This window comes from Mytilus californianus, unplaced genomic scaffold (assembly GCF_021869535.1).
Source record: "Mytilus californianus isolate M0D057914Y unplaced genomic scaffold, xbMytCali1.0.p SCAF_4, whole genome shotgun sequence".
NCBI lineage: Eukaryota > Metazoa > Mollusca > Bivalvia > Mytilida > Mytilidae > Mytilus > Mytilus californianus.
In genome coordinates, this window is record NW_026262690.1 from 16,607,147 (window position 1) to 16,621,300 (window position 14,154).

The following is a 14,154-nucleotide window of genomic DNA, read 5'->3' on the forward strand; positions in this document are numbered from 1 at the left end:
ATTGTCCCCTTCCATAAATATTTACTGCGATAAACAGAAAAAATCTACTAGAAGGAAGACAAACGACGCTAGGGTTATCGAGTTCATGGCAAACTTCATATGATGCATCACAAACATAGTAATTATAGATTTTAAACTAGGTGTTTTCATATTTTATTTAAGACAAACAAAAACAGATTAAGGATATTTTTAACTTTAAACAAAATATCATATATTGCCGATATTGTAATGTTTATAGTGAATTTGTTAAAAATACAAACATCGGTAAACAAGTACCAGTGCGTGGACTACTTTGCGGTTTTTCTTATAAAATGAATAGAGGAAATATCAATAACAAACTATTAAACTAGATAGAATTTTTTAAGAAATGTAAGGCATTGATCAATTTTGATATTTATGGGGTAAAGGGACATGGTTTTTTTGCGGGACAAAAAGTTGTTTAAACTTTAATCAAGATAAGATATAATTCAATAACAAAAATCATATGCGTTCTTTCAAATATTTGGTTGTGAACGTTCCTGGTGAAGGTTAATCCAGAAAAGCGCTTCATACGCATACCATTTATAAAGTGATATTTTCTTTTTTATCACGAAGTAATAATTAGACCTTTCTTCTAAGTAAGTGGCATTTATTGTCGTCCCAGTCCTCTAATTTAGTTCAAATCACAAATTATTGTGCGTTCGTTAATGTAAGGAGATCGTCATAGACTTGTGTTAGTTTTTTTCCAAATTTGTCATCCAGTGCAGAACATGGTTTATTTGAAGCTAATTTTCCGTATGCAATAACCGATATTGTTCAGTTAAGTTTTGTTTGTTTGTGTTTCTATTTTGATGCCACAAATTGAGATACAAGCAGGGTATATAAAAGTCATAAAACTATTGTCATCCTCTTGACATGTGCTATAAGATGCTGTAACTTTATGTACCAATGCAATAAGGTTGGTTTTGTTATAAGACATTTTAAATTAAACAACATTCTACTCTTTTAAGTTAATAGCTTTATAAAAAGAAGTTCGCCTCACATTATCAGTTAGAACAGGCTAATAATTACTCGTTCATTATTAGACAACATCATTCGTCTGTCGGAATATTCTGGATTCGATACGCAAATCTATTTAATAACATGTATATGCTCAGGCAAATAGGGATTATGGATACTAGAGCACATCTTGCAATGCTTTCTAATCAGTCAAAATTTACATCTACTTCTAATATTCCCCCAAATCAACAATATATTAACGTTACAAAATTCCAAAACATTAAAGATTAATACACTAGTAAACTAATTTTGAACCGAAACGGTCATTGTGATCTGATCATCTCTTAAAAGACTGAAAAATTTATGTTCAGTCATTTTCAGTCTATCAGTCATTTTTTAAAACTTATCAACTGTGGTTTATAAAGTACTGTTTCCCACAATTCGCTTGCTGTCAATTAAGATTTCTTAGTCTTTGTTCAGACGCTTCAGTTGGTGTTATTTACCTGTACAAAACTACAACATACAGAATTTTCTGAAAAGGTACTGACCAGTAATGGATTGACTGCAACCAAAATATCTAAACAGCATTTGATTTACTGTAAGAACATATGAAAAAAAATTTGGCTAGCTAGCACATCATACCATTGGAAACTCTGCATATAAAGTCTGATAAATTTTCCGATCGTCACTTCAAAAATAAATATAAGATGTAGTGATATTGCAATGATATAACTATCCAGCTAAAGATTACAGTACAATGATGTGAAAACCAAAGGCAATCAATGCACTACTGAATATTTGCTTGGGACAGCTATTGCAAAATGGTGCTTAGAAAAGTGCATGTATGCTCTTACTTGAAACAGGGGTTTAACAGTGCAACATTTAACAAACTGTAAGAATACGCTGGAAGTCTTGACTTATCAGATTTGTATTCAGCACAAACAAACTAACAAAACAACAAAGATAGGAGTGCTGATTTAAAATACTCTCAAAAACCTTAAATATCAACAACTCAATAAAATGTGCTAGGCTGTACTTTGACCTATAATTGTTTCCTTTTACACATTGTGACTTGGATGGGGAGTTGTCTCATTGGCACTCATACCACATCTTTTTATTTCCATTTGAAATTATTAGGCTGAAATGTTATTTGTACATAATTATGCAACATATTTAGAGCAAAACTGTCCTAAGCAGTCTGGGAACAGATCGACATTAATGGCGCATTATGCAATGCAAATGTATATGTGTAGACAGGATGTAAAATCAAATGTGTTAATTGCAATGTAGGAATGCATGTTAATGGGAAAGGACATCAATGTTATAAACCAATAATGACAATATTCTGAGATCTTACAACAATGTTGAATTGGTAACTTTTAACAAGCAAATGTAGACATTCATGCAAAAAGCTTTCAAAAATATGATGCAAAGTTCAATAATGATGTAGTGACTTCGTTTACAACAATTGATATACATTTTACATCTATGAAAATAACACTTTATTAACATTTTTAAATCAATGGATATATAAATACTTGAAGATATATGTCAAAATGAAACCTAAAAATGATAGCTCAATTCACCAAAGGGTTGGAAGATAAAAAGATTTTTAATAATTTATAAATTTATCAACGAAGAATTGAGCATATAAATGTTAAAGGTAATGTCTGATGATACTCTCGGGTACTTGTTGTTCACAAGCAGCGGTATTGACCCAGTGCTACGAAATGAAAATATTGGTGCGTCCCTACCGCTATTCTGTCTTTACCTTCATCAGGAACGCTCAAACCCAAAAACTTAGAAGCTAAGGATGTATAAGTACTAAATGAGCCAAATGATCAAAAGGGACCTAAAAACAATAGTCAAATCCACCTTGTGTCTATTTTGCCTGAAGTAGTAAAAACATTATGTCATGTTAGAACGTAGGCAATGACTACTTAGCTGATGATACCCACGGGAGTCAATAGTCCACCAGCAGCTTTATCGAACCATTGCTAAAAAATAAAAGGACACTTTATAAGTTGTTTAAAGCGGTCTCTGCACTTTTTAGAAATTCTTTTAAACTCTTAAAATTTGAAACTGAAGGATGTAAACATCATTGCGTAATTGCATCTTTTGATAAGCTATTTTAAAGAACAAGTTTAGCCAGTGCTCTCTTCTTATATTTGATTCGAGCGCCACTGATGGGTCATCTATGTAGTCGAAACGCACTTCTGGTGTACCAAGTTATAAGCCTGGTATTCTTAATGAGCTTGTTATATCGTCTTACGTTCCGATTAATTTTGGCGCTATTAACTCCCTTCAAGGATTATCTCTATTATTTATTTCGGATCGAAATATACATTTATGACAGCAGATCTCTTTCATGAGCATTCGATTTGGTGCTATTAATCAATGTGTTTTATTCTATAAATATAATAGTTTCACAGTTTGCATGGTATAAAGAAATGCTCTGCCCAACTGAACTACCATGTAAAACATCATTTCGACAGGTCGTGCACCTTCATATTTCAAGCATTAAAATAATCCAATCAAGCATTGCTATTTACTGCAAAACCCCTGCAATACTTTACAATTGTAGCCAACTAATATCGTCAATTTATACATTAGTACTCGTATCTAATTATATTTTAATGGTGCTTTAATTGTCAAAAAAAATAATATGTCTCAATATAGAGAAAGGAAATTGAAAAACGATGTTCAAATATAAAGAGAGAAACAAATACATGAATGTAATTTCAATTACAATAGCCATTTTAGTTCAAGTTCTGTTAAAATTGGAAATAGGATCGTAAAATAATGTAGTTTTATTTTGTCCTAATTTAGAATTTCCATTTCTTTAAAAAGATACCGACGGCAATTAATTAATTTTCGATTTAACTCTATATTACAAGAGGAGTGTTTATGACAATAAATGCTTCTGGACGAAGGGTAATTTCAAGCTTATCATTATGTTTTGTACATATTTTAATTAAAATCAGTGTACCTAAAGGCATTTAATTTACTTTGTATATAATTGTATGTCTCTGTCCTGAGTGTTCTTGCGTTTAGTTGTAATGTATTCCTGTCACGTAATGCTGTCATTTTAGCGGTATTTTTAACATTGCCATATAAGTGGGAGGTTTGGCTAGCCATAAAACCAGGTTCAACCCACCATTTTTTCTTAAGTCATTTCGGCCAAAATTGAATGTCATTTATATGACAGTTGTTATCAAATACCCTGTTTCTATGCATGGTGGCGTTTGTGGCAGTTCAGTGTTTATGTTGTTCCGTTGTTTTCCTTTTATAGATGATGTGTTTCCTTCGGTTTTGGTTTGTGACCCGGATTTGTTTCAGTTAAATCGATTTATGAATATTGAACAGCGGTATACTACTGTTGCCTTTATTGCCCAGCTCTATCACCTTTCCATAAACACTTTTTATAGTTTAGAGAAAACGCGTATATTTATATGTAAAATTATCATGGACAAAAAGGGTAAAAATCAATAATCAAGGGCTATAACTTATATAATGAGTCGACTGACAAGTTCGACTAGTTGACAAATTTGTAGACCTAGACCAGCTGATCATATTTGCTTACAAACTTTTCTCTATCTTTTATAGTTATTAAGATCATACGCAAAAAATGGTAACAATCGTAAATTTATGGGTAAAACTCCTTTGAGGCGTCGACTAACAATTTCGGTCTTGTTAAATTATTTGTAGATCCCATCTTAATGGTCATATGTGCCGTTCAAAGTTTCTTTCGATCTTTCAAAAATAAAAGACTAAAACCCTAAAAAATGTAAAAATCGTTCTTCAAGAGCAATAACGTCCTTAAGGACTGTCTGACAATTTTGGCCGAAATAACCAATATGCAGATCTTGCCATTCTGAACGTTTTGTATCAATAACGGTTTTCAAAATATTACACATCACTTGTATTTAATCCCTATGTTCTTTGTCTAGTCTTGGCGGTCATACTGCAGGATCATCGGATACATTTGTAAATGATAACGGACGATGACAGACGACGGACGCCAAGTGATGGCAAAAGCTCACATTGGCCTCTTTGGCAGGTTAGCTAAAATTGCTACTATGTTTTTTTATAGGATTTCCGATTGACTTTTAAATATATATAGGCACTATTGTTTCCTGTTCTTTGTATGTTGTCTTGTGCTATTTTGTAAAGAGGAAGCTAGAACATGTATAATTAGGATTGTCATCTTCGACTTTTAACGTTGAATAAATGGAAATTGCAAAGTAGGAATTTTTAACAAGTGGATAAACTTAAAACAACATATTGTTTACACCTTATCTACAGCTTGACTTGAGAGAGTGTGGTTCGGAGATTAATCTTTTAATTAATATAATATGCCAATCACTATATAAGAGGCGAACGATAACATGGGCATGTGGACATTCAGAACTCAAATATCGAGAGAAACTGACAAAGCCATATGCATGGGAAAAAAGACAAAGGAAAGACGTTCAAGTTCCCGAAATGATATACATAGAATAAAAGACTGAGCAAAAAGAACCCAACAACAAAATGGAGATATTGTGAAATGCACCGGAAGGGTAAGCAGATTCTTCTCCATCAGTGGCATCCATTGAGTAGCTCATTAGAAGTACAAATTCAAAGGTAAGTCTCTGTACGTGCTCCTCGTTGTTTTCTTTATTTATGTATTGTTGTGTTGCTGGATCATTAACGTATACCATACATCTCATTAATTCATACTGAAGAATATCTAAATGTCGTGGATTGTTAAGCAAAATTTCAAAAATATTTATCATTGACATGATTTAATTTTGCTTCACCGTAAAACACCATAGAGTCAAGAACTCAAAAGCAATATATCTTTATGATATATACCAGTTGACATCCTTACTTTCTGGTGTTGATAATAAATAAAATAAAAAGCAGTTAACGTTAGATTTACATGGTTAACTTTATGTAAATCAGAAACTAATAAGTTGAACGACTTCGCAAATCGTTTGAATTCTCTGGTGGGTCGAATGGAACCACTTACAGAAAGCTGCAAATATCATTAGTTTTTTGTGAGTTAAAAGTTATGTTAAATGGAATTCTGCTTTCATAAATTGTTTTTAATTTACATTTACACCCTTTAAACAACATATTAAGATAACGTCGAAGACGTATTTCTTTGGGGAAATTATAGTGTCCCTGGGAAATAAACCTTTCAAGAAAACATCGACTCATAGAAAATATCAAGTTTCTAACAACAATAATGACGAGTTGTGTTCATGTTTTATAAGCTTTATAACTCATTGCATAACCTTGTAAATTTCCAACACTTTTTCCAAATCTGTAACACAATGTTACTTCATTCATGGCAGTTACAAGGACTTTTCTGATATGTTACCAAAAACAAAAAAAAGACAGTTGAAATATGAAATATGAAATAAAAACAAATTAGATAAAAGAGATTTTAAAACACTATAGCTGTTTAGAAACTTTTGTACGATGAGCATATAACTACATTAGTTAGGGATTTAAATGGTATAGATGTATTACATTCTCATTGTTTTGATAAAAGTGATGTGCCAAGCTCTTTACAAATGTACAGTTGAAAGTTTTGAATAACCTTATCAGAAATAAATAAAGATTTGCCATCAACACCCTTAGATGACTACAAGCGCGAAGACGCGACATGAAACAATCACTGACGCGGTTCTGACTTGGTTCTGGAACAAGAATATGATGTGGCGTTGTAATGGTATTGTTATTCACTATTTTGACAAAGTTGCATTTCATCTGAACATTTGTGAAGTATTTAAGTGTATTTTTATTAATTTTTTTTTCTTGTTTTGTTTTTTTTTTTATTATTTTCATTATTTTCAAATTCTATTTTTATCCCCTTCTTTCTGTGTTATGTAATTACTTATTTATTCTTAATCCATATCATTGTTACATTGCATGCATTGTTTCGAAATCGTTAATTGGAGTTGGTATTTCAAGGAAATGGATTAATATAAGCTATGTACAGCTTGTTTCCGAATCCTATTATTATAGTGTATTTTGTATGATGATATATTTGTAATGATGACGAATGAATATGTTTAAACCAATATGATGTAGCGGCACTAAAATCTCACCACTCAATCTGTAAATCTCGATGTGTGGCTTAAAACCAGTTACAAGAAAGAACCTACAAAGGACCTGTACAGGAAAAGCAAAGAAAAAACGCAAATAAAATATTAAATTGAAGGTTTTTCCACCCAAATTTTACTTAAGATGAGAAAATTTAGATAAAAATAGTATGTCTGGTCTTAAAAGATAGATTGCCACACACTGATTCTAAAAAGTACAATGTTTTAAGCACTTTTTCATAGATTATTGGACACAATAAGCACCTTCCGGTGAAATCAAGGTCACTTCTGGTATCAAATTATAGCTTACTTTACTCTGATTCCAAAAATATATGGTTTCTCAATACTTTTGCTTGCTTGCGTCTCATGTATAAATATGAATTTAAGGCAAAGGTCAAAATCTAGGACGTCAAATTTACCATTGACCTTGACTCAAATTTCAAGACCATAAAGCAAGGATCTCAAATCAAAAGACCCTAGATCTCTCCTATATATTGATAATGACTTATATTACCATATAGGTTATTCAAATATAAGTGGGGAGAAAACTATTAAATTTCAGCGTTCCCTTTCAACCAAAGTATATGTGTTGCGACATTTCGTTGCTTACAATTTAATAACAATATTTTGTCGATATCTTATTCGGTTTCTGATGAGAAGCTATAATTAGCCACAATTTAGAACATGACCTTGACCTCATTTTTTTGGTGGACACTGAACCTCAAATCAAAAGACCCTAGGTCTCTATCACATATGGTTTACCAGTTACAAATACATATCACTTATAGCAATTACATCTGGGGAAATAACTCTAATATGGAGTCTGCGGATTGCTTTGGTCAAAAACAATTTTCGACATCCTAGGGATGTAACGAGCAATTTGGAAAAATAAATTTGTCGATTTCTTTTACGGTTCCGAAGGAGTACAGATCACAAAAAAAACAGTGTTTGGGGAGATAACTCTTACAAAGAAAATTGTTCGGTTAGACGGTGTCAGTTTCAAAAGCGTATAAACTATTCGATATCATACAATGGCGGATCAAGAACGTTTTGTAAGGGGGGGGGGGGGAGGGGAATAACTGACCTAAGGAGGGGCCGCTCCAGTCATGCATCAGTGATTCCCTATATAATCAACCAAATTTTTCCCACAAAAGGGGGGGGACGGAAAGTTGAAAGACCTAAATATAAATAAACAGACATGCATATGCAATCTTTGATTTATCTATTTTTGTTTGATTTCATTTTATAGATTAAAAATATATGTATATCATCGTTTTACCTGTACAGAAATGAGTGTTAGCCATATCCGTCGACGAAATGGTTATTCCTGGTGGCTTCCTTGTTTCACTTTTCAATGTTGTCATTCTTACAATGTTTTAATAAATAAACAACATGATGCACACACGTGCACCCATCTGCAATGAAATCAAAAGGTTGCATGATTACGTATTCCATTGAGTTGAATCATTGACTTGCAATTGACGAAATTGTACCAAACTGACTGCTAATAGCGAAATAGTATTTCTATATTCCGCTTTTATGATTTTTTGAAAAAAAAATCATATTTCATTGATTTTTTTTATAAATTCGTAGCTAATGCCCCTTTGAAGACGAGTGGCACAATATCAATAATCAATGCAGATGTAGTTTTTTTTCTAAAATTTTAAAAGCTTCGCTTTAATTTCTTTTCTTTTTTTTTTTTTTCTTTTTTTTTTTTTGTAAAACAAGACTGTTTGTATTTCTTATTTTCCAATTAAATGAAGAAGCGCTACATAAATAACTTTTTTTCAATTACATTTTAAAAGGTAGACATATTTAAATAGTTTTTTTCAAGCTAGTTGGTTTTTCCCACTTCTACAAAGCTTACCTAAAAATAGATTATTAAAAATATCATTTGAAAAGGACATAAATTGGCAAAGATCCTGCATTTACATGGGTTATATACTAATAACATTCCATAAAAAACGAAAGTAGTCTCAAAAGCTTAAAAGACATGGAAACTGTGCAGGTAATATACATCAATTATGATATTCAATGTCCTCTATTACAAAAATTTGATTACGTAATAATTGTTTGAATAAGACAACATTACTTATATCTGTCTAGTATTGGCGTTGATACAAACTGTATGTTCTTGTGTAAAGAATGTACGAGAGGTGTGTTATCCAAACTGCTAACCTACATCCTTAACATCGTCTAAGTATATGCTTAATATATTGAAGGCTACCACAACATGAGTATGATGTTGATTTCTCGAACGCTCTTTAACAGGTCGGGTGTGTCGAAAAAAACTTGAGGGGTGCTTAGATTTCATAGTACTAAAGAACACAGGCATCGTGACCACCCCTCTGTTTCCAAAATAGTTACCCCTTTATGTTTTGTCACTAACACTTTATTACAATGTTCATTGATTGCCCCTTTGAAATGTTATTCCTGTGATACCTTCGTTTCAGTTGACTAATCTTCAAAAAAAAAACAGACAAAACACTGACAATTCGCTCATGCGTATTTCTGAACTAATGTGTTGTTCGATCACTCGTTGAATAGTTTTCCACATTCAAATTCACCTCAATTAGTCACTTTGATAAGGTTATTCAATAAATATTCATCTTTGATTTACATGTATTCTTTATTTTTTGTGCAGGGGTATTTTCATGATTTCCAAAGGGACACAGAATTTTACTTAATGCGACTAATTTGATGCACTCGATGTTCATAATGCCAAATTAAAGCCCCTATTTCTTACTGGTCCAATTCCGAACGAAAAGTTATGTTCTTGTTTTGTTTTTGGTTTTTTTTTATAATTAGAAAACACAATAAATAAAGAAGGAACTAATTTTTAATAACGCCAAGAGAATTTATTCTTTAGTTATTAGTAATATGCCTTTATTCAGATCACAAATACGACTACAAGAACAAAACCCATAGATATTTTATGAGAACTTATTGTAGAATCAACAAGGACGGCTCCAAACGGACAAACTGTGAAATAACACACAATTACTTTAAGTATTTTACATTTATTATTACCTGAAAACGTATGACAAATAATACATTTGATGTCAATGAAGGAGGTAATTCAAGTCAATGTTGTCTGTTTATACTTAAACTGAATATTTCATATTGAGGACTCCCATTTGAGACAATGCTGCATGAATTTTTATTTTCATTTTTTTTTTTTGCTCAACTATTTCTACTAAAATTTCATACTTTTTTTTTTTGCAGTTCTCCTGCCCCAAAATTTTACAATCTAAATTTTTACTGAGTACATTCTTTTTATTTCGGATACCGTATATGTGAATCAATAGAATATAGAATTGAGAATGGAAACGGGAAATGTGTTAAAAATACAACAAAGAACAGAAAACAGCCCATAGCCACCAATGGATCTTCAACGCATCGAGAAAATTCCGCACCCGGAAGCGGGCTTCAGCTGGCTCCTTAACGATAATGTATACTAGTTCAGCGAAATGGATGCCACACTAAACTCCGAAACATATAAATGAACCAAAATTATTAAAAAAAAAAAAACACAAGACTAACAAAGGCTAGAGGTTCCCGACTTGGAGCAGTTACATCAGAAAACATGTTTTGTGAGATCTCAATCCTCCCCTGTTGAATAAACAAACTTACAGTAATACAACAATATATATATCCGTGAATTAAATAATATGTTAATAATACAGAAACACATGATAATGTCAACATAAAACCGCTAACAGAGCAATCATACGCATTTTTTGTCATTCTATTCTCAATAAGTAATTCCATTAGCCGGATGTAATGCTCAATCTATTACACTTCTTATGTCGTAACTATATAATATTCTAAACTATTTACTGATTGCCATAATGATTTATAATGTATATTATCATGTATTTAAGTAGAAACATGTACACAAAATGAACATGATCTTTCAAAGTTTTATTAATTTAATTTTGTTGGTATGTTATTTTACCTATATGACCTATTTGTTGTAATATCCAGCCAATATAATGGTTTGTCAGAAAAAGGGGAAAACTTTGGAAAAGGTTACCCAAAGAATGATTGTGATAAGTGCTAATTCCCCATGACAATGCTTTTAATAAAACTTTTGAGAACAAAAGAGGACGACCGCGACCATCTTGTCGTCAATGTTAGTTACACTACTATGAAGGCTCAAGGTCACATAAAGTTAAAATTAAAAGATTCTACAAATCGATAAACCTATCTAACTACAAAATTCAAAAGCAATAGTTATTGAGATAATTAATAAAAATAAAGAAAGTACCGTTCAATGTTCTCATAAAATAAACTTATACATTTGCTCAAATTTCTATTGTGACACTTAAAATTTTGATTTATGTAATTAAAGAAAACTTTTATAGAATTATCTTGAAACTCACTTCCGAAATCTGATTTGAAACTACAATTGATTACGAATTATTCTGTTGGGAAATATACTAATAAAATACTAGTTCGCTGCAGTGGAGAGCAACCGAAAAAAGAGAGGCAAAAAATACCAAAGGGACATTCAAACTCATAAGTCGAAAATAAACTGACAACGTCATGGCTACAGAAGAAAAAGATCAACAGACAAACAATAGTACACAAAACACAACATAGAAAACTAAAGACTGAGCAACACGAACCCCACCAAAAACTGTGGGTGATCTTAGGTGCCCCGGAAGGGTAACCAGATCCTGCTCCACATGTGGCACCCGTCGTGCTGCTCATGTTAGTACAAACCCTGTAATAAGTCTAAATCGGTAGGTCACATTCGGGGAAAAGGAGATGGGATTGTAGTTACGACATTTTGAACATATCCGCTATCATATGTGAAACGGATATTCCATAACGGTCAACCAATTCGTGTTGGCGTCCGTAAAATTTACGAAGGGATGATTTTAACTTCACCACTTGGAACTCTTGGTTTAATAGCTTCCTTGTGAGCAGCAACCCTCTATTGAGGAAATCATGATAGGAAATACAAGCCCTGGAATATCGTATCAACTGGGAGATATATACTCCGTATGCAGGCGCTGCTGGAATGTTGCTACATAGAAATGGAAAGTTCACAATTGGAAAGCTGAAAACATCTCTTTTGTCGTAACGTTTTGTTTTCAAACGACCCTCATTGTCAATTTCTAGATGTTAGTCAAGATATGAGGCAGACTTAATGGATATCTGTTGTATCCTTTCTCTCAAGTTTGATGGGATAGATGCGATGCGTTCAACATAGCCACCAAATTTTGAATTATTTAATGAGAGAACATCATCTATATAGCGGAAAGTAAACTTAAAGAATACTGCTAACTTATTTTCTTTCTTCATAAGAATTCCTTTATGAAGTCAGCCTAATAGGAATAAAGGAACAAGTAGGCCAGAAGAGGGGCACAGTTGGTTCCCATAGGAATGCCGATTGTTTGTTGAAAAACACGTCCTCCAAACGTAACAAATATGTTGTCAATGAAGAAATCAAGCATCTGGATAATGTCAGTTTCAGAGAATTTTTTTATTTGAATCGGAGTGATTTTTTACAAAGTAGGATTTATCCCTCCCTAAGACAAGATACGATGTTGGCCGTTCTTTTTTATGAAACAAAGCAGGACCAACACTTTCAATTTGTTGTTTAGTTTGGAATTGGGAATACTTGTGTAAAGTGTAGAAAAGTCAAGTGTTTTAATACTATTGCAAGATGAAAGTGTCTTAGATTGTATGTACTTTAAAAGATCTTTGGAATTTTTTAGTATCCACATCTGATTCACACCACCTCTAGAATAGGTAAGGTAAGAAGTAAAAGAAAACAATGTGTTCCTTTTATTTACAAGCATTTCAGCTTTATAATCGAATTTACTTTTTAATTACAAGAATGTTGAAAGGCAAAAGACAATTAATAATTATCATATTTATATGGATCAAATATTACAGGTAATCCGTTTGTCACACATCGTTTCCTTTCTTTAACTTTAAAACACTCATTAGAGATGAATAATGAAACTAAACGGGCTATCGCGTACAAGAATGAAATACCGTACATTGAAAGTCATGATATTTTATCTCGGTCGCCCCCGTATATATGTACAATAATCGTTCCAGCACCCTTTTAGTCTCATAATGAATTAGTGATGCAGTAAAATTTCTGCGTGGGTATAACTATGTTTAAATGTAATAACCTTGATAACCTCTACAACTTCGTCCATTGTGCTTTTTTATTCGAGCGCGGTCTACTGTGATCAAATGCTCCATCACTTTCCTCTATTTTGGCCTACAAAAAAATCATCAAAGATAACAGTTTTAATGGGGCATTAGCTACCTACGAGTTAGACAATAAATTGAAATACGATTCTTTTTGCTTCATGTATTAATAAAAGCGGAATTTTGAAACAATATTTCGTTACAAGCAGTTAATTTGGTACTAATTTGCCAAAATAAGCTCAAAAAACATCGCTGATGTATTATTCACTTGCAAGTAAATAATAATACCTTATGTGAATCCGTATTCATGTGAACTTCAATTTTACCCCTCAGCTGGAGATAGGTTACGCATGTTATAGGCGCGTTCGGCTATTTAAAAAAAAGGAAAGAATGTCAACATTGAAAGTGAAACAAGGGTAAACCATTTCGTTGACTGATGCGATCCTCTAAAAATCGTTTTATACAGGTAAAACTGATGATTAACATATTGTCGTAACCTGTAACATGAAATCAAACAGACCTAGAAAAATCCAATTGCACGTGGTCGCTATCTGTTCATATTTATATTCATGTTTAAATGGCCGTCGGCAGTCTTCGGAGGTCACCTCGATGGTCAATTAGATGGTGTCTAGACTAAAATACACACGAAATGCTGATATATATTATCGAGTCCATGCACTGGTAAGGGTTTATTCTAGACTTTTGTATTTTTGGATATACGTTTTAGTACGTTATACATCAAATATGAGAATTTGAGTCAAATCGGTGAGCATGAATTTGACAGCTAATACCCCCTTTAAAATTTAGTACGAAGGAAGCACGTTTCATCTACATACTCACTAGTGAAACTACAACAGTTGGAAAACATGGTTTATTTATTAGTTGCAATGAGCTAGGAACTCTT

General features: G+C 32.4%; 1 protein-coding gene across 1 annotated transcript in view; it reads left to right on the forward strand.

Annotated features, from left to right (window-relative positions):
* The first annotated feature begins 8,881 nt into the window (after positions 1–8,881).
* LOC127737574 (RING finger protein 145-like) overlaps positions 8,882–14,154 on the forward strand; it is a 33,212-nt gene continuing 27,939 nt past the window's right edge. Inside the window, exon 1 of the mRNA XM_052248412.1 lies at positions 8,882–9,081. Coding sequence (XP_052104372.1) covers positions 9,067–9,081 — 15 coding nt within the window. The 5' untranslated portion in view covers positions 8,882–9,066. The remainder of the gene's footprint in view (positions 9,082–14,154) is intronic.